Raw genomic sequence first — 27,740 nt, forward strand, 5'->3', positions numbered from 1 at the left:
TGTGGACATACATTGATTTCTAATTGAGTTGAAATTCTAAATCTACTTTAGTTGAAACTTCACCAATCAACATTAAAGTTTTGCTGTTGCATACAGGATGGACCTTATTTTCTTTAATACTGTTCATGGTTTGATAGTTATTTAAGAGTTGTTTTTATTACACAATTACAGAAGTAAAGTTGAGAAATTATGAAGTTGGCTTTGTGAAACTAGAGTTACAGACAGGGGCTGAATTTATTCATTCTGGTTGGATTCTTCACTTTCTTCGATTGGGATACAGACACGACGAGTGCCAAATTCATATTTCCTGATGTTTTCCAGGGTTAGTCCTCGTCTTCCAAAACGGCCCACAGGCCTTATTCCACGTCCAGTATACCAAGAGGAATCAATATCAGCATCTGTGAAACAAGTCATGAAGATTTATATAATCAGTACTTGCAGCCTGTGATAGATCATGTAATTCAACAAAACAAATCTACATCATAATGTCTTTCATTTACTTCAAAATGATCTTCCTCTGGTCTTGAAAATAGTGATCCAAAAATTTCAAGCGTGTTAGAAGTCTTTCATGCCTTGCCTTTGTGTAATGTCTGCAGTTTCTGTATTGAAGAAAGGAATGATCACCTTAATGGGAATGTACTATAGGTTCCCCCAACAGTCAGAGGGAAACTGAGACACATTATGCAGAGAGATCTCAGATATATGTAAGAATAATAGGGTTGTGATAGTGTGGGATTTTAATTTTCCAAACGTTAACTGGGACTGCCATATAGTTAAAAGCTTGGATGATGAGGAATTTGTTAAATGTATTCAAACAAATTTTCTTTATCAACATGTACATGTATCTAGTAGAGAACAAGCAAACCTTGAGCTTCTCTTGGGAAATAAGGCACGGCAAGTGACTGAATTGTTAGTGGGGAAACATCTTGGGATGAGTGATTATAATTCTATTAGTTTTAAAATAGCTATGGAAAAGGATAAGCCTTCCATAAAGTTAAAGTTTTTAATTGGAGTAAGGCAAAGTTTAATTGTACGAGACAAGAACTTTCAAACGTCGATTGGAATAGACTGTTCACAGATAAAGGGGGGACTAACAAGTGGGAGGTTTTCAGAAGTGTGATAACAAGTGTTCAGTGGCATTGTGTTCCTGTTAGACTGAAGGGTAAGGCTGGTGACAGTAGGGAACAATGGATGAATAAGGATATTGAGGTTCTAATCAAGAATAAGAAAGAATCATGTATTAGATATAGACAACTGGAATCAAAATGAATCTCTTAATAGGGAAATCTGGATAGCAATGAGAGGCTTGGCAGATAAGGTTAAGGATAATTTAAAGAGATTCTACAAGTACATTAAGAGCAACTGAGCACATAGAGAGAAAATAGGATCCTTAAAGATCAATGAGGTCATCTTTGTATTGAACCTCAGGTGTGGGAGAGATACTAAATTAATAATTTGCATCAGTTTTTACTGTGAAGAAAGAAATGGAGGCTAGAGAACTCTGGGAAATAAATATTTTTGTTTTGAAAATAGTTTGAATTACAGAAAGATGTGCTGGAGGTCTTAGAAAACATGCAGGTGGATAAATCTCCAGGACCTGGTCAGGTGTATCCCAGAGTTTAGATCAGAGTGGTGCTGGAAAAGCACAGCAGGTCAGGCAGCATTCGAGGAGCAGGAAAATCGACATTTCAGGCAAAAGCTCTTCATCAGGAATCGAGGCAGGAAGCCTCCAGAGTGGAAAGATAAATGGAGTGGGGGGGAGGAGTGGGGTGGGAGGGGGGAGGGTGTGTGGGACTGGGGAGAAGGTAGCAAAGAGTACAATAGGTGAATGGGGATGGGGATAGAGGTGATAGTTCAGAGAGGAGGGTGGAGCGGATAGGTGAGAAGGGAGATTGGCAGGTAGGACAGGTCATGGGGACAGTGCTGAGCTGGAAGGTTGGAACTGGGGTAAGGTGGGGGAAGGGAAATAAGGAAACTGGTGAAGTTCACATTGATGCCCTGGGGTTGAGGTGTTCCGAGGCGGAAGATGAGGTGCATCCCAGATGATGTGGAAAGTTAGGGAAGAAATTGCACGGTCCCCAGAAGAAATATTTGTAACATCTGTAACCACGGGTGAGATACTGGAGGACTGCAGGATAGCTTTATTTAAGAAAGGCTGTAAGGAGAAGCTTGGGAATTATAGACCTGTGAGCCTGACATTAGCACTGGGTAAGTTGTTGGAGGTGATTCTGAAAAAGCATTTACATGCATTTGGAGAGGCAAAGACTGATTAGAGATAGAGAGCATGGTTTAGTGAGAGGGAAATCATGTTTCACAAACTTGACTGAGTTTTTTCAGTAAGTTATCAAAAAAAGAGATTAATGAGGACAAAGCGGTAGATGTTGGTTACATGGACTTCAAAGCATTTGACAAGGTTTTACATGGTCGACTAATTAGTAAAGTTAGACCATATGGCACTCAGGGTGAGCTAGCCAACTGGATACAAAATTGGCCTGATGGTAGAAGAAAGAGGCTGGTGGGAGAAACAGTCTTTCAGACTTGAAGCCTGTGATCAATAGTGTTCCACAGAGATCAGTACTGGGTCCACGTTTGCTTGTATTTATATTGAAGATTTGGTTGAGAATATAGAAGGCATGGTTAGTAAGTTTGCAGATGACACCAAAATTTGTAGAATGGTGGACAGTGAAGAAGGTTATCTAAGATTACAAAGAGATCTTGATCAATTGGGTCAATGGGCTGAGGCGTGGCAGATGGAGATTACTTTGGATAAATGTGAGGTATTGCATTTTGGAAAAGCAAACAAGGGCAGAACATATACAATTATGGTAGGGCCCTGGGTACTGTTGTAGAAAGAGAGATCTAGGCCCTTGGAATTTGCATCACAGGTAGACAGGATGGTTAAAAAGGTCTTTAGCATGTTTGCCTTCATTGCTTAGACCTTTTGAGTATAAGAGTTGAGATGTCATGTTGAAATTGTACATGACATTAGCAAGGCCTTTTCTGGAGCACTGTGTACAGTTCTGGTCATCATGCTAAAGGAAGAATATTATGAAATTGGAGAGAAAAGCTTTACCAGTATGTTGCTGGGAACAAGAGTTTGAGTTATAAAAATTGGCTAGACAGGCTGGGACTTTTTTCATTGGAGCATAAGAGGTTGAAGGGTGACCTTATAGGGGTTTATAAAATCATGAGGGACATAGATAAGGTGAAAAACGAAGGACTTGATCCCCGGGTGATGAAATTTAAAACTAGGTGGCACATTTTTGAGGTAAAAGGAGAAAGTTTTAGAAATAACGTGAGGGGCAACTCTTTGATTTTTTTTACACAAAGAGTGGTTCATGTGTGGAATGAACTGCCAGAGGAAGTGGTGGATGCCGGTACAGTTATAACATTTAAGACATTTGGATAAATACATCAAAAGGAAAGGTGGAGAGATATGGGCCAAACCCAGGCAGGTGGGATTAGTATAGTTTGGGAACATGGTCAGCATGACTGTTTGGCCACTGTTTCTGTGCTGTATGACCCTATAAGGGGTGGAATGGAGTTTTAAATGAACATCAAAAGCTAATGTTGCACAGGGGAAGCTCTTGAGTTTAAAACTGATGAAAGGTAAAGACATGGATCAGACATCTTCACACACAAATGAAGGAAAATGTGAGGTCAGGAAAATAATAGTAACCAGCTTATTTTGTACACTTCCTGGTTGTCATAGTGGCACCAGTGCAGGCCTGGCAACAAATGCCCACCTGTCCTTTCAGAAGCCTATTTATGCAGACATAAGTCAAAATCAAGGGATTTAACAGGGATAGGGCCCCTCAAAGATCAGTAAGGCAGCCTATGTGTGGAACCACAGGAGATGGGTGAGATACTAAACTAGTATTTTGCATCAGTGTTTACTAAGGAGGAGGTCATAGAAGATATAGAATGTGGAAAAATGGATGGTAACAACTTAAAAAATGTCCATATTACAAAGAAGGAGGTGCTGGATGTCTTGAAACACATAAAGGTGGATAAATTCCCAGGATGTGATCTGGCGTACCCTAGACTCTATGGGAAGCTAGGCAAGTCATTGCTGGGCCCCTTGCTGAAATATTTGTATCATCGATAGTTACATGTGAGGTGCTGGAAGACTGGAGGTTGGCTCACGTAGTGCCACTATTTAAGAAAGGTGGTAAGGAAATGCCAAGGAATTATAGACCAGTGAGAATAACATCAGTGATGTGCAAATTATTGGACGGAATCCTGAGGGACAGGATTATATGTGTTTGGAAAGGCAAAGGGATAGTCAACATGGCTTTGTGTGTGGGAAATCATGTCTCATGAACTTAAGTTTTTTTGAAGAAGCAACAAAGACGATTGATGAGGGCAGAGCAATGGACGTGATCTATATGAACTTCAGTAAGGCATTCAATGAGACTCCTCATGGTAGACTGGTTAGCAAGGTTAGATCACAAGGAATACAGGATATTCAATTTGGATAGAGAACTGGCTCGAAGATAGAAGACAGGAGGTAGTGGTGGAGAGTTGCTTGTCAGACTGGAGGCCTGTGACCAGTGATGTGCCACAAGGATCATTGCTGAGTCCACTGCTTTTATCATTTGTATAAATGATATGGATGTGAACAAAAGAAGTATAATTAGTAAATTTATAAATAACACCAAAATTGGAGGTGTAGTGGATAGCAAAGAAGGTTACCTCGGAGTACAATGGAATCTTGATCAGATGGGCCAATGGACTGAGGAGTGGCAGATGGAGCTTAATTTAGATAAATGTGAGGTGCTGCATTTTGGAAAGGCAAATCAGGGCAGAACTTATACCCTTAAAGGTAAGGTTCTGGAGAGTGTTGCTGAACAAAAAGACCTTGGAGTGCAGATTAGTAGTTCCTTGAACGTGGAGCTGCAGGTAGATAGGATAGTGAAGAAGGCATTTGGTATGCCTTCCCTATTGGTCGGAGCATTGAGTATAGAAGTTGGGAGGTCATGTTGCAGCTGTACAGGATCTTGGTTAGGCCACTTTTAGAATATTGTGTGCAATTCTGGTCTCCGTTTTATAGGAAGGATGTTGTGAAACTTGAAAAGGTTCAGAAAAGAATTGCAAGGTGTTGCCAAGGTTGGAGGGTTTAAGCTACAGAGCAGATTAGGGCTGTTTTCCCTGGAGCATTGAGGCTAAGGGCTGACCTTATAGAGACTTATAAAATCATGAAGGACATGGATAGGATAAATAAACAAGGATTTTTCCCTTGGTGGGGGAGTCAAGAACTAGAAGGTGTAGATTTAGGGTGAGAGGGGAAAGATTTAAAAGAGACCTAAGGGGCAACTTCTTCACGCAGAGGGTGGTGTGTGTATGGAATGAGCTGCCAGAGAAAGTGGTGAAGGCTGGTACAATTACAGCAGTTAAAAGGCATCTGAATGGGTATATGAATAGGAAGGGTTTAGAGGGAAATAAGCCAAGTGCTGGCAAATGGGACTAGGTTGATTTAGGATATCTGGTCAGTATGGACGAGTTGGACCGAAGGGTCTGTTTCCATGCTGTACATCTCAATGACCTATGACTAAGTAGAGTTAAAAAGTCTTTGTTTAAAATTGAAAGTAATTTTTATGTATGAAAAGGAAGGTGAAGCTTCTGCAAAATACCTAATCTAACAAAAAGTATAGAAATAAGGATCCTTGAAGTCTTAGTTGCAAAAATAATTCATTAATGTCAACAGTTTTTTTCACTTTTCAAATGATCGCCATTCTAGTTACTCAACGTTTTAGTAAATACCTCAATCCTTCCCCTCACTGCCAAAATCCACAACTCTAAAGTGTTTATGCTGTTTGCATTTAACGTCCTTCCTCTAATTAATCCCTAAACTTTGTTATCCTTCATATGATGTTCCAGTTGAATTCCCTTATTCCATGGTAGCTAAATTTTGTAATTATTTTTCCTTCAATGCAGTGAACAATTTATTTTGATCAACCTTGCCAATTCTATTCACAATGTTGGAAACATCAATTAGTTCCAAGGGAGTAGAAATTAGTCTGGACTAGTTTTGCAGCCAAAGGCACTGGAATCAACAGTAATTGTTCCTTGGGACTCATCAGCACACTTGTCACATGTCAGTCAACACAACCACAGGCCAAATGAGAACTTAAAGTTTTGACCACCCTTCCAGATAAATCCTAGAATCAGAAGGCTATATAACTGCACTCTAACCTCAAAGGACAGTTTAATTTTAATTTAAAAATAAAATATTCACAATCTACCTTTCATGTTGGACTGTTCAAAACAGAAAATCCCAATACTTCCCTGTCTCAGAGATAAATTAACAACTTTTTAAAAAGGGCCATTGGTGAGCATAAATTCTTTATTTACAAATTTAAGAAGATCTGGAGTATCTAAGATGAGTCTCACAAGGTCGGCAATGCTGGTGTGACTGGTACAAGGCAGCACGTCACTATATTAGTAAGTCTCAAAAGTTTAGAAATGGATGCTATCCATGTATCAATTTGAAGCTCAATGCCATTTCCAATGAAGATATGTCCAACTTAATTGAATGTGAATTGTTAATGGTTAATTCTCAGAACTCATTGCACATCAACCCCTATTATTTTCATGCAAAAGCAATTATCCTCCTTTTGATTATACATCTTAGTAATATAGATAACAGTTGGAACACTGACTAAATGCATAAAACAATTAAGAGATGCATGCTCAATTAGCTGGAAGTTTACAATCAAACCATTCCTTAGTAATCTAATAGACAATTTTAAACTGATTTTAAAATAGGAGCTGATGATACCAATAATACGGTTGTGTATTTACCAATCACATAATAAACTATTGCCCTTTCCAAGCTAAAATCTACTGATTTAGCTAATTCTGGAGGGCACTTGAATCCAAGGTCCTCTGTCCAAACAGGGTTTTTAAGTTATAAAATTCAATCTGCATCATAGGTTTTAAGGCCATGTGTTTAATTTTATGCATATTTTCAAACAACTTCAAAATTAAATGGATTATCAGTTGACTGATATGCATTATCATTCAAATCAATGAACAAAAATACAACCAAAAAATCCCCTCTCTTAATAATCATTTAAGCTTCTCATCAGCAGTGTCATTTCTTCAGTGGGGCAAGAAAAATTGTCTTACTAATGCTAAGTCCACAAGGATGTTCAATTGTGTTGAGGTGGTTGGCAAACCTACCTGTGTAAGGTTATTTTTCTTTCTTTGTCTTATACTTATAATTATTCATTTCCTCCTATAATGGCAGGATTTAAAAAACTAAACCTAGTATGTTCTGGGGTATTGGAAGGTTAATTTGTCCATGTTCCAACTGCATTCAGCAGGTCTCTCTCTTCCCCTCTCCAAAAATGCACAGCAGAAGTAAAATCATGACATTCAACTTATGATGTTTAAAAACTTGGGAATTGTTTCTGGTGTTAAGTTTGTACTAGTACTGTAATGTAAATGAGGCTGAAAGAAGTACCATGTCAAAATATTTTGCCCCATTTAATTTTAAATTTCTCTATACAGATTGCAACTGATTCTGATTGTGCATTGCTTCAATACAGATTGTGTATCATCTCTGTTTTTGTTTTCAGAGCAACAGCTTGTACAGTTCTTTTTTATAAAACCAAATCTCAATCCTCACTTCTCATGGAATCTCATAGGATCGCTACAGTGTGGAAGCAGGCCCTTCGGCCCAACAAGTGCAGACCGACTCTCCAAAGAGTATCCCACCCAAACCCATTATCCTACCCTATTCCTCTATATTTATCCCTGACTAATTCACCTAACTGACTCATCATCCCTGGGCAATTTAGCTTGGCCAATTCACACTGTCTGCACATCTTTGGATTGTTGGAGGAAACTGGAGAACCCGGAGGAAACTCACGCAGACATGGGATCTCTTGTGGGTGTCCCTGCGGAATTTTGATGAAAAGCAATAAAAAGAGTAAGAGAAAGTTGTACCAGCATTTATAATTTGAAATATTAGTTATCTTCTTGTTTTTAAAATTTCCTTGACAAACTTTAAAATCACAAATTGAAGACATCATTGCTGGGTACAGAGCCTCATATTTGTACTTCCCTGTCAGAGACAAGATTGCAAATTTTACCATCTCTATTCTGCTTCAAAATGTTTGTGTACTTTAGATGTAGAATAGAATAAATGTGTGATGAGGGTCTCCTTACATTATCTAAAGTTCTCCCATAATCCTAGCCCAGTTAAGTACAATTCTGAAGCTCCACACAGACACAAGACAAAATTCCCCTGATATTGTCCCATCGTATACTCCCAAGATGGGGGCAACAGAGTTCCTTCTGCTCTGCACCTTCAATATTCCTCTGCTGCAGCTATAAAAGAAGCAGCTCTAACTGCACAGTTTCTCATTAGAGCCATCCACTGGCATTTATAAAATGGAATTAACTGTTTGGAGCAATTGTGGTGCAGAACTGCATGCAAGATTAAGTCCTGTTATCAATGACTAGGACTGTTCTGAGCTGAGGCTACAGAAATTAATTTTATTTAAATCTGTTGTAACTGGCAGGGACTATTTTGGATAAGATTATATTCCAAGGAGAAAGGCTCTGCAATTTCCTATCTGTGAGAAATTCCCAGAGAAGCAAATCTATTCCCTCTTCCTTCAGATTTTGAACGTTTTAATGCATTCAGATTTCAATGTTGCAAAGGCACCCACCAATACAATGGTGGTAAAAGTAAAATAGTGCAGATGATGGAAAACTTGCTGAGTTTCAGCAAGACTTTTTAAAATATAATCATTGTATTTGGTTAACTATTTTCAAAAATCCACAACTCACAGAAATCCTATTGTTGCAGTGGAACATCATCGTCAGATGAAAACAACATCCATCTTGCTATTTCTTAACAGAAAACCAAAACAATCCAAAAATACTTCAAAGCTTTTTAATTTCATGCATGACACAATAAAACTCTGAACTCTTGCACATGTGATCTATTTAGAGTTTTATGTTCTAAAACAAGAAATTCTTAATAAAGGTTTTTAAAGTGAGGTAATAAAACATTTTTAAAAAACTCAAAATGATTTCGTTTTGGATTCCCCCAGAGTGTGAAGGTACGAAGTTGCATGGATGACAGTAAAAGGATTACTGCAGAGCAACCTGCAGGATGGAGCTTGACATCTAGTGGACTTTGTACCAGCTGCAGTCTAAACTCAGCCACAGTGAAGTATAGCGTAAGGTTTCCTGTTGTTCAAACCTTGAACATTCCCATGATGCTAGCAGCAACTCCACAAGCTTCGGTTAATTCTTATTTCAGTATTTTGTGGCATGTTAGTATTTCCACACATACAGGGGACATTGTTCTCCCTTAACCGGAACAATTCCTCTAATGTAGTGGGACCTCCCCTGCCAGGTCTGGGCATATTCCCTCCATTAATAGGGCATATTGGTGACAGCGGACCCATTATGCCCTGATAAACCATAAACTGTGGAATTAGCTTGTTAGATCTCTACCAATTTGCCCTTTCAGATGCTCTTTAAAGCTTGTCCCTTTGACCGTCTGCTCTATTATCCCTCTAATTTCGGTGTTAAATTTGCTTTGTGCTCCTAGGACTCACTTTGGATGTTTTTCCCCCATCCTAAAGCTGTTATACAGGCACAAGTCATCCATTATTGAAGATGGTCCCATCTCAAGCATCGGCCTCTCACCGACCACAACCGAGCTTGGAAAAGGATACTTTGCAGCATTACATCCACCTGCCTTTTACATTCTCACTAGGCAAAAGTTGTCCCTTTTTTTTCGCTCTTATGTTCTTCGGAGTTGTAGCAACCTGAGCTTTTACTAATACAACTCAGGATAAGACAACCACTTACTTCTGATCTCCACCGAGGAGCCTTGGACCCGAGAGTCCGCATCAGGAAACGCGAGGCACACCAGCAAGCAAAAGATAGAGCAAACCGACAGGAGATTCATTCCTGGACAAGGCTGGGGGCAAATTCTCCCTGATGGGCGGTGGACGGAGCTTGAGCCAAGCGCTGCGGGGAATAAGTGAGCGCTCCTCGTCAGCAACATTATAACAAGACAGAATAACTTTCTATGAAATGCATCATTCAATTTCAAAATAAAACCCTGAGCTTCGAACAGTTCTGAAAAAAAAGAAAGTTATAACGCGTGTTTGCACCAAAATAAAATGCATTCACAGTTTATCGAATGCAAGCAGAACTAAAGAGGATTTGCTGGCTCCCACCCAAGTTATGTACTCACCGCTTGGTATCAAACAGCCGGGTTGTGAGACTGCTTGGTCCCATTCACTGTCATCCGCTTTTTATCCTGTCATTTCGCGATTACGTCAGTGACTGGCAGAATCCACTTTGCCAAGTTCCACTTTACAGGCGTCACTCAGCCAGCGCCCCTCAGAGGGTATATTGCCCACCCACACTGGCGTCACCTGCACCCCGCCAGGACCTCGCCTTTCAGCATCCATCTCCTCCCATGCCTCTCCCTCTGCTCTTCTAGCTCTTCCGCCTCTCATGGAGCGGTTCCTGAGCTTGTCTATATCTCAGTTATCGACTAACTTGCAAACTACTCCCTAACACAGCCTAAAGCCAAAAATTAATGTCGGCAATCATAGTTGACAAACACTTTCCGCATTTGTGTAACATTTTTGCATTTTTTAATTGGAACTGTGAACCCATGTGAAACACGCTAATCCTCCAGTATGGGCAATCCAAAAGGTAGTCTTAAGTACTCATAATTCTTTTTGTGATTGGCCAAATGAGCTCTCTCTCTCTCTCTCTACCTGACTGTTTTTTTGCTTCAGCCTCTGTAAAGAAAGCTTTCTGTTTTTGTATCCTCAATTAAAATGTAAAAATCAATCAATCATTAAAGTTGATAAAATAGTAATATTAACTCTCATGCAATAGATAGAATACAAATCTCTTGTCTGCTGAGGGGATGTTGATCAATTATTCATAGAGGGAGTCTTATTTCTTAACAGCTTTGACAAAGCAGACATTGATTCAAAATGAAATAACTTTTTCCTAATTGATCCAGTCTTCACTGAGATGTAAACTTTCTGTGTTGAGATATATCCATCCTATTTCTCTTTACATAGGCATGATATTATAGCCTTTTCCTATGCTTTATACCTAGGGGTTAGCTTTGTGGTGCCATTCCCTTCTCTGAATCAGTCAATGTAGAATTTGTGCCTCATTGAGTGAAAAGTAGGATATAAGATGAATGAGGTTGACCTTCACTGGTGCAGATTTGTCCCTAGAAAGTGACTGCTAGAACGTTGATAGTGTGTTTCCGTTTGGCACAGGATCTGAGCCTCACTTCAGAGAGCCTTAATGCATAGTGTGCAGCCTTGAACACTGAGATCATCCAGTTTGATACTTGAATCAAGAATGCAAGTGACCCTCCGCTCCCACTGCCCCTTCCTTTTGTGGTTGTGGTTGGGTAAGGTTCCCACTTAAACAGAAAATACAATCTCAATAACTTCAAAGGAGGCAATGGAAAATCACCTCAGCTACTAGATAAGGTCTTTTCCCCAGGATGGGGGAGTCCAGAACTAGAGGTCATAGTTTAAGGTGAGAAGGGAAATATTTAAAAGGGACCTGAGGGTAACCTTTTCATGCAGAAGGTGGTGCTAATATTGAATGAGCTGCCAGAGGAAGTGCGGGAGGCTAGTACAATTATAGCATTTAAAAGGCATCTGGATGGGTATATGAATAGGAAGGCTTTAGAGGGATATGGGCCAAATGCTGGCAAATGGGACTAGATTTTGTTCAGACATTTGGTTGGCATGGATAAGTTGGACCGAAGAGTCTGTTTTTGTGCTGTATGACTCTATGGTTCTGAGCTCGAGGAATTTGGGCCACTGCAGAAGGATAGAGGGCTGAGAATTCTCAGAGGTGCAGATTCCAGGAAATTGAACCACTGCATGTACAGACAACTCAGGGAGATATTAAGTAGGTCACCATCTGCAAATGGTGATGTTCCCATGCATCTGCTGCACTTGTCCTTCTAAGTACCAGAGGAAACTTAGAATCAAAGGAGGCTTAATGAATTGCCTCCTTGGTGCCAGACTAAAAGACTTCAATGAGAGGGAGGAAGGGCACAATCCAGGAGTAATGATCATTGTATGAACCAATGACACACAAAAGATAAGGGTTGAACTTCAACAGTTAGAGTTTAACAGCTCGGAAGCAAACAATGCCCAGTTATAGAGGACGATTGATGAGACAACATCTTGAATACTACAAGCAGTTTTTGGCTCTTTATTTAAGAAAGAATGTAAATACATTGGTGGTAGTTCACAGGTGGTTTGCTAGATTGGTACTTGGAATAGTCAGTTGTCATATGAGAATAAGTTGGACAGGTTGGGCTTGTTTCCACTGGAGTTTAGAAGCATGAGGAGTGGCTTGATTGAAGTATATAAATCCTGAATGGTCTTCACAAGGTGGATATGGATGGATTGGTCAGATCAGTGGAGGATGGAAATTAACCCTTATAAGCGTTGCGCTTTGGAAAAAATAACAACACAATGAATGACATGACACTGAAAAGCACAGAGAAACAGAGAGATCTTGCAGAACTGCCTACAGATCCCTGAAGGTGGCAGGGTAGGTCAATATAGTGGTTAAGAAGGCATGTACAACACTTGCCTTTATCAGTCGAGGTATAGGTTATAAAAGTAGGGATGTAATGTCGGAGCTATACAGAACTTTGGTTAGGCCACAACTGGGGAAATGTGCGCAGTTCTGGTCACTGCATCATAGGAAGGATGTGATTACATTGGAGGGTTTGCAGATGAGTTTCACCAGGAATTTGTTTGAAATGGAACATCTTACCTATGAAAAGTGATTGAATAAGCTTGGGTTGTTTTCTTTGGGGAAGAGAAGGTTGAGGGGGCATCTGATGAAGATGTATAAGATTACAAGGGAAATGCACAGGGTGGATGGAAAGCTGTTGTTCCCCTTAGTTGAAGGCACACTTTTAAGGTGAAAGGCAGGTTTATGGGAGACTTGAGAAAACAAATGTTTTCATCCAGAGGATGATAGTGGCCTTGCATACATTGCTTGGGGACAGTTGAGGTGGGTAACTTCACAATCTTTAAAAAATACTTGGATGAGCAATTGAAGTGTCTTAGCATTTTATAACCTATACCTCAACTGATAAAGGCAAGGTTATGGGCCTAGTGCAGGAAAGTGGGACAATTGTAGATTTAGTGTATTTTTGATGGTACCAATTTGATGGAACAGAAGACCTGTTCTATACAGTATGATTCTATGAACAGAAAACAGAGACTAGTGAATGATTGTCTTTTGGAATGGAAGGATGTAAACAAGACTGCTCATTATGATTGATATTAGGAATACTACTCTCCTGATCAATATCTGGGATTTGTGACCATTTCAAAGTTTGCAAATGGTGCAGAAATGTTTTAAACAGTAAAAGGGATAATCAAGCAGGAGGACAGGCTGGTAAAATGGTTAACCACATGGCAAATTAAATTAACTGTGAAGGAATGTGAATTGGTGCATTTATGTGAGAACCAGCATTCTAAAGCCAAGGATCTTTAGTACATTTTTAACAGCCTTCTCAATTTGTTCTGCTACCTTTAAATATATATACAAATCCCAAATATCTCTGCTCTTGATTTCCTCTAAAATTGTATATTTTTGCTTATATTACCTCTCCACGTTCCTCCTACCACCATTTCACACTTCACAGCATTACATTTCATCTGCTATGTGTATACCTATTTCAATAGTCTATGACTCCTGAAGATTTTTGCTATTCTTCCCACTATTTACTGCATTTCTAAGTTTTTGTATAATTTGCAAAATTCAAAATTGTCCCCTGTATACTCTAGCACAGATGATCAATATATACCACTGTACACTTCTGTCCAGTCTGAAAGGAAACTATTCACCTCCATTCCCTGTTTTCCATCTTCTCTACATAGCCACTGTCACATTTAATCCTACAAGTTTCAATTTTGCTAACAGATCTGCCATATGGTGTTTTCTCAAACACCTTTTGCAAGTCAGCATATACAAAAAGAATTGCAGTACTGTCACTAATTCTCTTCTTCACTTCAGTAGAGACTACTTTAAGCTTCATGCAATCTGATTATGTCAGTTGGGTGAGAATTAGGCAGAACCTCTCAGGATCTCATGGAGTGCAGCCTTATATCCACAGGTCTCTGCATTGTCTTAATCGTAATGTCTAATTATTAATGTAACTTAAACCTACTTGCTGTCATGCAATAAACTACATCTTCTTCTTGTTAAAACTCCATTGCTAAAATCCTCTTCTTGTTAAAACTCCATTGTAGTTTATCCTCTTTATAACCACAAATGAATTAAACCCTTAGGTCCAATGAAAGGAAAGTGAATGGCGGCAGCATTCTGTGATGAACAAATGTCACATTCCCCAAAGCAAACAAATGGATCAACATTAACTTGAACTTTTAATGTGCATTTGATTGAAGATTAAAAGTCAATACGTGGTAATGAGTAATTCTGATGAGAATCATTAAAATAAGAATATTTACCACCTCAGCATCAACTTCTGTACTCTCCACAGAATGAAAAGATTGCTGTTTTCTTAAGATCAACCACGAAATAATAGTTGACCCAACTTTGTTTAGGATTTTCAAATGTTACCCTTTGTGAGTTGCTCTGGGCAAACTACTAATCACCAGTGAGCAGGGGGAGGAGATGAACCAGATTCAATTGTTTGCAGTCCCTTTAGGAGTACCAAGGTCAGCTATCCCCATTCTGCACCTGACAAAGATATTCAGCCTCATGTGTCACTACCTAAGGAGGGTCTTTCAGAAGCATTAAAGCCATGGACATCCCAAATTACCAAAAGCCTCTAATATATTGTGGAGCCAAGGGCAGTCAGTGGAGGTGTCCATGCAATGTATTTGACCGAATATGGCTCAGGGGTTTAAGCACATAAGCTTTGCAATTTAGAGAGTGACAATCTTCATGGAGAGCTTTATGCAGCACTGCTATAAATTTGCACAGCAGTAATGGGCTGACATGGAGTCATAGAGCCATAGAGATGTACAGCATGGAAACAGACTCTTCCATCCAACCCATCCATGCCAACCAGATATCCCAACCCAATCTAGTCCCACCTGCCAGCACGCAGCCCATATCCCTCCAAACCCTTCCTATTCATACACCCATCCAAATGCCTCTTAAATGTTGCAATTGTACCAGCCTTTACCACATCCTCTGGCAGCTCATTCCATACACGTACCACCCTCTGCGTGAAAACGTTGCCCCTTAGGTCTCTTTTATATCTTTCCCCTCTCACCCTAAACCTTTTTCCTCTAGTTCTGGACTCCCCCACCCCACGGAAAAGACTTTGTCTATTTATCCTATCCATGCCCCTCATAATTTTGTAAACCTCCATAAGCCTCTGACACTCCAGGGAAAACAGCCCTGTTCATCCTCTCCCAGAGCTCAAATCCTCCAACCCTTGCAACATCCTTGTAAATCTTTTCTGAACCCTTTCAAGTTTCACAACATTTTTCCAATAGGAAGGAGAATAGAGTTGCACGCAAAATTCCAACAGTGGCCTAACCAATGTTCTGTACAGCCGTAACATGACCTCCCAAATCCTGTACTCAATACTCTGACCAATAAAGGAAAGCATACCAAACGCTGCCTTCACTAGCCTTTCTACCTGTGACTCCACTTTCAAGGAACTGTGAGCCTGCACTCCAAGGTCTCTTTGTTCAGCAACATTCCTTAGGACCTCACCATTCAGTGTATAAGTCCTGCTAAGATTTGCTTTCCCAAAATGCAGCATCTCGCATTTATCTGAATTAAACTCCATCTGCGTCTTCTCAGTCCATTGGCCAATCTGGTCAAGATCCTGTTGTAATCTGAGCTAACCTTCTTCCCTGTCCACTACACCTCCAATTTTGGTGTCAACTGCAAACTTACTAACTGTTCCTCTTATACTCGCATCCAAATCATTTATGTAAATGACAAAAAGTAAAGGACCCAGCACCGATTCTTGTGGCAGTCTGAAAAACAACTGTCCACCGCCACCCTCTGTCTTCTACGTTCGAGCCAGTTCTGTATCCAAATGGGTAGTTCTCCCTGTATTCCATGAAATCTAACCTTGCTAATCAGTCTCTCATGGGGAACCTTGTCAAATGCCTTACTGAAGTCCATATAGATCACATCTACTGCTCTGCCCTCATCAATCCTCTTCGTTACTTTTTCAAAAAACTCAATCAAGTTTGTGAGACATGATTTCCCATGCACAAAGCCATGTTGACTCTCCTTAATCAGTCCTAGCCCCTCCAAATACATGTATGTCGTGTCCCTCAGGATTTCCTCCAAAAACTTGCCCACCACCAAGGTCAGGCTCATCGGTCTATAGTTCCCTGACTTGTCTTTATCACTTTTCTTAAACTGTGGCAATACGTTTGCCAACCTCCAATCTTCCGGCACCTCATCTGTGACTATCGATGATACAAATATTTCAGCAAGAGGCCTAGCAATCACTTCTCTAGCTTCCCACAGAGATCTCGGGTACACCTGATCAGGTCCTGGGGATTTACCCATTTCAAGACATCCAGCACTTCCTCCTCTGTAATCTGGACATTTTGCAAGATGTCACCATCTATTTCCCTACAGTCTATATCTTCCATATCCTTTTCCACAGTAAATACTGATGCAAAATACTTATTTAGCATCTCGCCCATTTTCTGCGGCTCTATACAATGGCCGCCTTGCTGATCTTTGAGGGACCCTATTCTCTCCCTAGTTACCTTTTTGCCCTTTATGTATTTGTAAAAACCCTCTGGATTCTCCTTAATTTTATTTGTCAAAGCTATCTCATGTCCCCTTTTTGCCCGCCTGATTTCCCTCTTAAGTATACTCCTACTTCCTTTATACTTTTCTAAGGATTTACTCGATCTTTCCTGTCTTTACCTTACATATGCTTCCTTCTTTTTCTTAACCAAACCCTCAATTTCTTTAGTCATTCAGCTTTTCCTTTCACCCTGACAGGAATATACGTTTTCTGGATTCTTGTTATCTAATTTCTGAAGGCTTCCCATTTTCTAGCTGTCTCTTTACCTGCGAACATCTGCCTCCAATCAGCTTTCAAAATTTCTTGCCTAATGGTGTCAAAATTGGCCTTTGTCCAATTTAGAACTTCAACTTTTAGATCTGGCCTATCCGTTTTCATCACTATTTTAAAACTATTAGAATTATGGTCGCTGGCCCCAGAGGCTCCACCACTGACACCTCAGACGCATGTCGACAAAGTGTGATATGTAGAATACTCAGTCGCACTAATAATGCAGAGATAAAAGGAATGGACATCGGCTACTTAAAAGTGGCTGGTGCCCTTACTTAGATATCAACAACATCCTGAAAGGTCTGAGGAGTTAAAGAGGCTGATAAGGAGGCTATCCATTAGTGTCACATCATACAGTGTAGAAACATACTTCCCATCCAACTCATCCATGCTGACCAGGTTTCCCAAACTAAACTAGTTGCAATTGCCTGCATTTGACCCATATTCCTCTAAACCTTTTCCATTCATGTACCTGTTCAAATGTCTTTTAAATGTTGTAATTATACTAGCCTCCACCACTTCCTCTGGCAGCTCATTCCATACATGCACCAACCTCTGTATGAATAAGTGGCCGTCAGGTCCCTTTTAAGTCTTTCCCCTCTCACCTTAAACCTATGCCGATTAGTTTTGGACTCACCTATCCTGGGGAAAAGACATTGGCTATTTACCTTATCTATGCCCTTCATGATTTTATAAACCTTTACAAGGTCACCCCTCAATCTCTTATACCTCTGATGAAAAAAGTTCCAGCCTATCCAGCCTCTCCTTACAAATCAAACCAATCCCAAGTAAGATCCTTTTTCTTCTTCCTTTCCAATTTAACAACATCCTTCTTTTAGCATGTTGCCCAGAACTGTATGCAGTACTCCAAAGGTGACCACAGCAATGTCTTGTACAGGCTATCACTTGCCTCATTGATCCTTCTCACTCAGGAACCTCCCCAATAATAGTCCCAGCAATGATCTACATGGCTACATCAAGATGAGGACAAAAGCAATGGTGTCTGTTAAATGCTCATGCCAATATAGATAGCCAACAGATTTCCCCCATGGTAGAGGATCTAAAACTAGAAGGCATAGATTTAAGGTGAGATGGGAGAGATACAACATGGTCCAGAGGGGCAGTTCTTTCAAATAGAGGATGGTGAGTGTTTGGAACAAGCTGCCAGAGATAGTGATGCAAGGAGTACAAATTTGTCATTTAAGAAACATTTAAGTAGGTACCTGGATGGGATAGGTATGGAGGGACACAGACCAAACGCAGGCAAATGGGATTAGTTTAAATTGTGAAAACTAAGCAGCAAAGACAATTTGGGCTGACGGACCTATTTCCATGCTGTAGACCACTATGACAATGACTCTATCTAATACACTAATTTACAATCTTTCATTCACTAGTTGAAGATTCATCTTTTCAGCATCTCTAAATGTGTTTTTTTCATATTCATTTCCAGAAGGGAATTGGCAGAGATACAGTGAGTAGCTAGATGCTCCAAAATTTCTTTTATTTCACTATCCAGAGAAGACAGAATGAGAGTATAAGATTTAGGTGATTTCTCTTTGCAGGCTGGATGTTTCTCTTGTATTGTCCATACACAAGGTTGTAGCTACTTGTCCAGGAACTAATCAAGAAGTTGTTACTATGCTGAGAACTCTTGAACACTCAACTGTTCATAATTAAATAAATCAGTCAAAAATGTGTTGTTGACCAAAATGGCCATGGAACTGTGATGCCTAGCATCCTCCTCCGCGACTTGAAAAAGGCAATATTGTAGATAATGATCACAATGAATTGCAGTAACTTACTTTAACATTGCAAACATCTTGTATAAATCAGTGCATTTTCCCCTTTTTAGGTGACAGTCCAAAAAAAAAAGTGGTCTTTATAAAAGATAGGACAGGCACTCCTCAGATCTAAAAGCAGCAGTCTTTTGCTAATTTGCAAGTTTTGAATTATACACAGCAAATAATGATCAGATCAGGCTTGCTGTTGGCCTGCAGGACAGCTTTGATGCACTTTATTTCTGCATCCAGCTTTCAGGATGGGTAAATGCTGAGGCTGTATTTGCAAGACTTCTGAAATGGATGATCTTTTAGTCTGTGGAGAGACATGAAACCCAATGACTGGTGGAGGTAGACTTGTGATAGACAGAAATAGAAAACCCATGAGTTAATTTCTCAACTATCGTGAGGAAAGGGGGTGTATAAAAAACATCACGGCACCTGAGAATGCATTAAAGCACAACACATTATCAGTTGTACATCTGTCACTACAAATAGAGGGTGCCAATTTCTTAAACCAAAACATCGATGGGATGTGGGTGCTTTTGACTAGATCAGCATTTATTGCCCACTGTGATTGCCCTGCATAAGCTGATAGCAATGTCCATTCTTGAACTGCTGTAATCCTTGGGATGCAGTGATGCCCACAATGCTGTTAAGAAGGGAGTTCCAGCATTTTGACATAGTTACAATGAAGGAGCAGTGATATAGTTTCAAGAAAAGTTGTGTGCTTTGGTGGCAAAGTGCAGATGGTGGTGTTCACAAGAACGACTGTGCTTGCCCTTCTAGATTGTAGTGACTGTGGTTTTGAAAGCTGTTGTCAGAGCAACATTATTGAGATAATGCAATGCATCTTGTATATGTTACACACTGTGCCTACTTTGTGTAAATGGTGAAGAGAGTCTAGAAACTCCAGTTTTTGAGCTTGATTGCCAGTTCCATAGCCAAACATTACAAAGGACTAACTACTGCTAATATATATAAATCAGACAGCTTGTATTTTCTTCTTTAGCCCCATTGAGATTTTCTGTCTCTTATCCACCAGAGACTTTACTATCCCTTGATAGTTCTGATTGTCTGCAGGTTCACTTTGTAAACCATGGCACCAGCAAAGTGGGTTTCAAATTGTTTTGCTTGAAGGTCTCCATTTCAAATGAATTTGTTTTCACCAACTGCTATAATAATGAACGTAAATTGACTGATACAGAAACTCTGAAACATTTAGTAGAAGAAATTTGATTTTTAAATTTGTTTTTTTTCCTTATTCTGACTCTGATACAACAACAACATGGATTCTGATCAGGAACATTAAATTAAAGGTATATTAAGATAGTTAAGTCCAACTTTGGCCAACTAGCAGTGTAGTTGTGAAAACAGTGGGGTGTGGTTTGGTGGGGACTTCATCAATAACATTTTCTGGACAATGCGTGAAACACAAGCTGTAAAAACATATTCCTTGCCCGGAGAAAGAAATAACCGTGATATTGGAAGTTCAAGTGCAGACCGGCAGTCTGTCCTTATGTGCATCCAGGAGGTAGCTCCAGTGAGGGAGGGGAAATTGCTACTGATGGAATTGAAGATACAAAACGCAGCAGAAAAAATGCTTTTCCACCTGATCAATCCGGTCACCTTCCTCAGTATCTGTGGGCTGCAGTCATTGGCTCACTCCCACCTCACCAATCCTCTTCAAACCTAACACTCACCCTTTCCAGGCCAATTTGTGCTATTGGCTCCCAGTTTCACCCACCATTCATTGCTCTGATTAGACATTTTTGACTCTCCCTCCAAAACAAAAACACAAGACTTGACAGTTTCATTGTGAGATCATGACTGGGCTCAGAAATTGCATTTCATGCAATAAAGAAACCCTGAGAATGGCGGTGCAGCCTCTGCCTGTGTACCATTTACACAATAATGGATGAGAGACAGGATGCTACTGAATAATCACGCAAGTGAGAGGAACAGGATGTGAATGTTAATGAATGAGAGACCCAGCAAGAGAAAGCACGTCAGCACTATTAGATGTAAGTGAATGCTGACAGAGTAAGCAAGTGAGAGACTGAATGTAACTGAAAGGTGAGTATCTGCATTTTACTGTGACAATAAACCTCTTCAGGTGGAGATTTCTTTCTCAGCTGAATCATCTCTGATGACGTTGGATGCACATAAACAGTTTCATAGAACTGTTTCAGTAACAATGTGTGTGGAATTTAACGTATAATTAATTAAAAATGTTGGTAGTCATTCCATTGCATAAAGAGATTGCACCTGAACAAAATATTCAATCACATTTGCATATTTATTCAACAACTTTATATATTAATACATCCATAATTGAGAGCTTAGCTAGCTAGGTTATGGGTATGTATGACATTGCAAACAATAGTATTACAGTCAGGAATGGATTTCTTAACTCGAGATTAAAACACCTTATCTGGCAGGGAAAGAACAGCATTTCTCGGCATCTCTGATTATATTCAGACTGGTTAGGGTTAGGTTGGAGAACAATAAGGGCTTCAGTTATGAATACATTTTGTAGGGTTTCTGCCCTGGGTTAACTGTTGCTCATTATTTCACTAGTGAGTCTGAGAAAGCATTCTTAAATTCAGGAGTGGTACAAAAAAACATGTACAGTGCTTGGTACTTCATATAAGAAGGTTTTAATAAACTAATTGATTGTACCAGCGCATGGCATGTACCACAGTTACAAACATTTACACTTTGTTGTGACCACAGAGCAGTATAGAACAAAAAGGAACTATATTAAGTGATAGGAAAGAACAAATAGAATATTAGACTGTATTGTTAGAGTATCAAGTACAAATTTTAAATTATTATTTAGCATTTATGAAGTTCTGGTCTGTCCACTCCTGTAGTATTTTGCCATTTTGCTCCCTGATAAAGATTATGGGCACATGACAGAGCATGTAGGCTAGAATGATGCCAAATTTACAGCCTTGATTTTGGACAAGCTGGATGAATTAGGCTTGCTTTAGAGAAATGCACACTTAGAGGGGACATCATTGAAATTTAAAGAAAAGGCAAACACAGTCCAAATAGAAAATCTGTTACCTGCTCCATACTTTGAAATCCAATGGTTCCTTCAGTAATGTAAACCCATTTTTGAGGCCAGTTGAAGAAAATATTTGAAATCGTAATGATAGTAGCAATATATATGTATCCATTTTTAATTTCCACCATCTCATTTTAATACCCGAGACACTTCATTGGATAGAAGGGTTTCAACAAAGTACAATGGCTGCAGTAATTTCCTGATTGCAGTTTGAGGCAAGTTTGAGAAACTATCTGAGCTGAAATGACATTTTATCTAAAGCAAGTCACTGAATCAGGGTACTGTCTCCGGAAACTTGAATTTCCAGTTTCAAGCTGCATATGCCTGGTAAGTGCCATATAATGGACATGAAAGGTTTCTCTGCAGAGAATCCAAGTAGGAGAGATAATTGGGCCAAAGACCGTACACACTGTTGAAGCTCATTTCAACAGCTACACTTGACCAACACTAGTGAGAAAGAAATATTGGCATAGCAAGGGTCATCTCATTGTCCCTTCCAAAACAGCATCCAGTGAAGAAGCATGTCAGAGATACATCATTCACAAAAAACTCAAAGATGCTTACAAGTTTCACTATTGTGCAGATCCTTGTTATCCAAATATGGACTCTGGTCAAAATCAAACACCCCCGGGACTCTGAAGATTTTTAAGCTGTGTAGCCTTTACTCTTCCTGCCCTCATCAGATCATCAGTCACTAACTGCATGTTTATGTTGCACTTATCACTTTTCTTGGGGTTAGTAAACAATAAAATTCAACTTCCTTTCAGTCAAGTAAACATTATTAATTGCCTCCTTAATTTTGACTTGTACTCAGTTTTAATTAAAGTGTGAAGGCTGTGAGTCTAAAAGAAATTAAAACATTTATAGGACCTGAATGAGGTAGGGTTAAGGAGGAACTCACCTCTCACCAGGTTTTGATAAATTTGGGGGGGGGGGGGGTTCAGCTGGAAATACATTCCCACATACAAAGAACAGAATTGGAGTTGATGACAATAAATTTTTCCTTCAAAAGCTGTTCCAAAGAAAAAAAAATTGTTAAAAAATACGTTTTCTTGCTTCTGTAATATTGAAGTGCTAAGATTTCTACATTTATTTAGTTTCAAATCATGGACATAATTCTTCAAAGTTCACATGACATATAGACAAGGTGGTTAAGAAGTCCTTTAGCGTGCTTGCCTTCATTGCTCAGACCTTTGCGTATAGGGTTTGGGATATTATATGAGGTTGTACAGGATGTTGGTGAGGCCTCTTCTGGAGTATTGTGTCCGGTTCTGGTCGCCCTGTTATAGGAAGGATATTATTAAGCTGCAGAGGGTTCAGAGGTCTTTTACCAGAATGTTGCCGGAAATGGAGGGTTTGAGTTATAAGGAGAGGCTGGATAGGCTGCGACCTTTTTCCCTGAAGTACAAAAGGTTGAGGGGTGACCTTATAGAGATTTATAAAATCATCTGGGGTATAAATAAGGTGAATGGCAGATGTCTTTTTCCTAGGGTAGGGAATTTCAAGACTAAGTAACATACTTTCTAAGATGGCAGGAGGAAAATTTTAAAAACACATGATTTTACATAGAGTGTAGTTCACGTATGGAATAAATGTCCAGAGGAAGAGGTGGATACAGGTACAGTTACAATGGTTAAAAGACATTTGGTTAAGTACATGAATAAGAAATGTTTGGAGGGATATGGCCAAGTACAGGCAGGTGGGATTGGTTTAGTTTGTGATTGGTTTAGTTTGGGATTAGGGTCGGCAATGGATTGGTTGAACCGATTGGTCTGTTTTTGTGCTGTGTGACTCTGTCACTTTAGCCTATTCTGAGATGTTGATACACCCCTCAAGCAGGTTGGACTTGAAGGTTGGCTTCCTGGTTCACAGTCAGAGACACTACCACTGCACCACAAGAGTCCCAATGTCTATGCTTAATTCTAAAAGTTTTGTCGAAGAGGATAATTTAATTTTGAAAATATTATAAGTGTTGTCCTTGGAAGAATTAAATGTCACTTGGAGATGTGTTTCTGGCCAAGCTCTCGAAAAACAGAAATTACAAAATATCTGGGGGGGTGGAAACTGAGAATACTGAAGCAGATGAATCTAAATTGGAATTCTAGTTCAAATCTCAGTCATTTCAACAGAATGAGACAAGAGAATATCAGAAAAATGAGAGGGGGGCATGGCAGTGCAGGGCAAAAGTGAGGGTGAGGCAGGAAAGCAAATGATAATGAGAGGGAATGGCAGAAATTGAGAGAGCTTTGGCGAGATGGGAGAATATCTCTGGTAGAGGAACAGCACCTAATTAAGAACTGAAGTATTCAAATTTGTCCCTTTTGCCTCTATTTTAATGAGGAAGAGGTGGATCCCCTCTCTGTTTCTTTTGTAGGATGAGCACAGCAGGTAAAGTCACAAGTCCAGCAATGGACATCCCTGTTACAGAACAAGCTGACAGGCAATGCTCATATTTACTTCATCTTACCTGAGGAAAATGTCACTGATTTTGAGGCAGCAATAGGTGCCAGAGGCATGTAGGGAAATATTTCATATCCGCCAGAAGCTGCCTGACCAGAAATATTGGGAATTTGAATTGTTAAACTATTTTCCTTTGACCTGTAAGTACAGGAATATAATGTTGGGACCACCTGTGAAAATCTTCATGAGGTGATTTCCTTTGCAGAGTTCAAAAATTCAATACCCTTTCCAATCCAGATGCAGACAGGGGAACAAAGAGTGCCAGGTCCCAGTAGGAACCAATTTGGCTGAGAACTGAAGTTAACAAACAAACTCTGGGAAGCTGGGGTCTGTTAACTGTCACAGAATGGAGAGGGAAAATAAAGTGATCTTGGGTAGATGCAGTCAAGGAAGAGAAGAGAAAGTAGAACAGTCTTTGGCCATTAAAAGGAGGATCTGGATGGGGAAGTGATGGGAAAGACCCCAAATGCTTCCACTTCAGGAAGCCAAGGCCTGAAAAGGAAAATTGCTGGTTTCACCATCTCTCAGGAACTCAAGTTGCAAAGCCAGTATCTGTAACCTTAAAGGTGATCAGTGTCATCTCTGGCATGACTGTTGATCAGAATAGCTGTCAGGAGTCTGTCAAAAGGAATAGTGCCCACTGATTGTTTAGAGCACCAGAGAGAGAAATCAGCATTCTTTGAGATGTGTGGGGCTTGCAGATCTTACTAGTGGGCAAAATAAATGATTTTTCAACTTCATGTATGTTAAGCTCCAATGCTGATAATAGGCCTCATGGGGAAGAGTGTAGAGGTGTCACTAGTTAAAGTTGACTTCAAGTGAATTTGTAGCAGGAAGGGTAATCCCAAGCTTGTCAATCGAAGGGACTGATATTTTAGTGGGAAACACTTTGGCTGTCAGCAAGATATTCCCTTCAAACAGTAAAGGATAGTTGAGAGAAACTGGAAAGGCTGGAGAAAGCCAGCAGCATGCAGGTGAAAGATTTGGAGTTTCAGAAGCTCCAAAGGATACAGCAACCCCAATGAGATTTGGGGAGATCTGAGAAGAATGACATGAATAAATCAATGGGACACAGCAGAAAGGCTCGGAACGGAGAGTTACAAAGGCCTATCAGGTGACAGTAAAATCAGTGAGGATGGGTGTGGCTCAGGAAGGCTATTTGAATTAAACAGGACAAAGGACAGGCCGACAGTATCAGAAAGGTTCAGGACAAAATCCAAAGGAGTTAATAGGTCCAGAATTAGGCCATTAGTTATAAAAGAAGGAATGAAAGGGCCTGGGAAGGTGACAAAAGATTTCAAAAATGAGCCAGAGAACTGGCAAACAGATATCTTCATGGTAAAATGGCAGGGTGGACAGTGAAGGTGAATCCACACTTGGTGAAAGAAACACAAGAGTGCATAATCCGAAACATATATCCAATAGTAGGGATGTTCCAAGGAAATTGAAATAGGTTAAGGGGAAACTATTTCTAGTTTACAGAAAGACCTGCTAGTTAGCTGTATTTTGGATCAAAGTCTCTTTCTTTGAATACCTAATGGAGTCAGTAGGGACTTTCTTAGGGTTTCTTTCCCCCAAATGTTATGTTTACTTTGAATAGAAGATTGAGTGAGAGTTTACATAATTGCACTCACTGACTTGGTGGGAGTGGGGATGGGGGTTGGCGGTCGGGGGGAGAGCAGGATTGGATTCAATGAGCAATATGCGCTTTTTTCATGGGGGTCTCAGTTCCAAATTTAGCAAATATTCCACAGTTCAGCTCAGACATTCATCATCAGCTCAAAAGTTGCTAAACTTAAAAGGAACACTTCAATATTTCCATTGAAAACTTTAGCTTGACACCGAAAATTTTCTGTAGCTGAATGATTCAGACTGTGGGCTGCTCTTACAGAGCAAACATTCAGACCAGATAGGTTTATTGGACAACTACCCTCGAGTGTAGAAGTATGTTCCAACTTCAATTCTGAAAGGCCCATCCCTAATTTTTAGACTATGCCCCCTAGCTTTGAACTTTCCAACCGGTATAGTTTCTACCTACCTTCATACCTTGAAAACTTTGATTAACATTACCCTCAACTTGAGAAATTTGGGGAACACAACCCTAATTTGTGTAAGTGCTTCTTATAATTTAATGTTTGAAGCTTAGATACAATTTCAATAAAACTTCACTGCTCTCCCTTCAAGGTCAGTATATACTTGAAATGTAATGACCAGTATGGCTCAATCCTTGATGTGTGATCTAACCATGACTTTGCATAATTCAAAAATAATTTCTACCCCTTTGTAATTGTCTAAATATAAATGCCAACATTCTCCTAACCTTTTTGATTACTTTCAAGCTCATGCTTTTATCTATCATCTCCACAATTTATTTATTTTAATGATCTATGCATCTAGACCTGAAATTCTTTTTTGGAACTCCAGTGTCTGCAGTTTTTCACCATTTAGAAAATGTTCAAGTTTCATCCGTTTTTTGATCCAAAGTGAATGATCTCACATTTATTTACATTTGTTTACCACAGTTTCTTCCCAATCAATCAATTGATGACTTGATAATCTCTTTGTACCCTTTCCAAATCTATTTTGATATTGTCCCTTCCCTCTCTCCTTGCCTCCCCCTCACCTTAATCGTTAGCATTGTCCAAAATGGGCTTTGTTTGTAAGCATTTAATTGGCTACATGGTAGTTTACAAAAAAAAAGCCAAGGTGATTTTGGTGATGGGGAGGTTGCTCAGTTGTGCATGATTACTTTTTCTTTCTTTTCATACCCAGAAATGTTATCTTTTAGTAAGTGCTTTTGTGGTGCAATGGTAGTGTTCCTACTTCTGAGCCAGGAGGTCCAGGATCGGAGATCCCCTGAACAGGTTGATTTCAAAAAATATTATCTCTTTGTATCTCTTCCATTTCATCTAGATTTAGCCCCTTGTCCCCACCCATGGCTTGCATTGCTTTTAATGGGCTTTGTACCTGAATTACTTGTTTGGAGAACATGAGTGATTTACTGGTGGTGGTTAATAGGTGACAAAATACCACAAGTGATTTGGCGATGGAAAAAATTGTTCGATGTTGCTAATTTATACTGCCTACCCATAATCCATACACTCTGACTTATTCTGCTTCGCCAATTTCCTATCCAGGTCAAAAATTTCTCCATGAGGTTAAAATTCAAGTTTATGAGGGTTGTTATCAAATGCCTTTTGGAAGTCGTGATATCCATAGATAATCCCTCTTCCACACAAAATATTTAATTATTTTCATCAGCTATGGATAGTTTCAAGCAGCAATGCTTGAGGTGACTGTGATGCAACAAGAAGGTGAGCGAGACCTTTCACCTCCTTGAAGC

The 27,740-nt window shown here is 39.7% G+C and overlaps 1 protein-coding gene across 1 annotated transcript in view; it reads right to left on the reverse strand.

The window, feature by feature from the left end:
- Positions 1-234: 234 nt before the first annotated feature.
- LOC132817644 (melanophilin-like) overlaps positions 235-27,740 on the reverse strand; it is a 121,359-nt gene continuing 93,853 nt past the window's right edge. Inside the window, exon 18 of the mRNA XM_060828144.1 lies at positions 235-398. Coding sequence (XP_060684127.1) covers positions 235-398 — 164 coding nt within the window. The remainder of the gene's footprint in view (positions 399-27,740) is intronic.

This window comes from Hemiscyllium ocellatum, chromosome 7 (assembly GCF_020745735.1).
Source record: "Hemiscyllium ocellatum isolate sHemOce1 chromosome 7, sHemOce1.pat.X.cur, whole genome shotgun sequence".
Lineage (NCBI taxonomy): Eukaryota > Metazoa > Chordata > Chondrichthyes > Orectolobiformes > Hemiscylliidae > Hemiscyllium > Hemiscyllium ocellatum.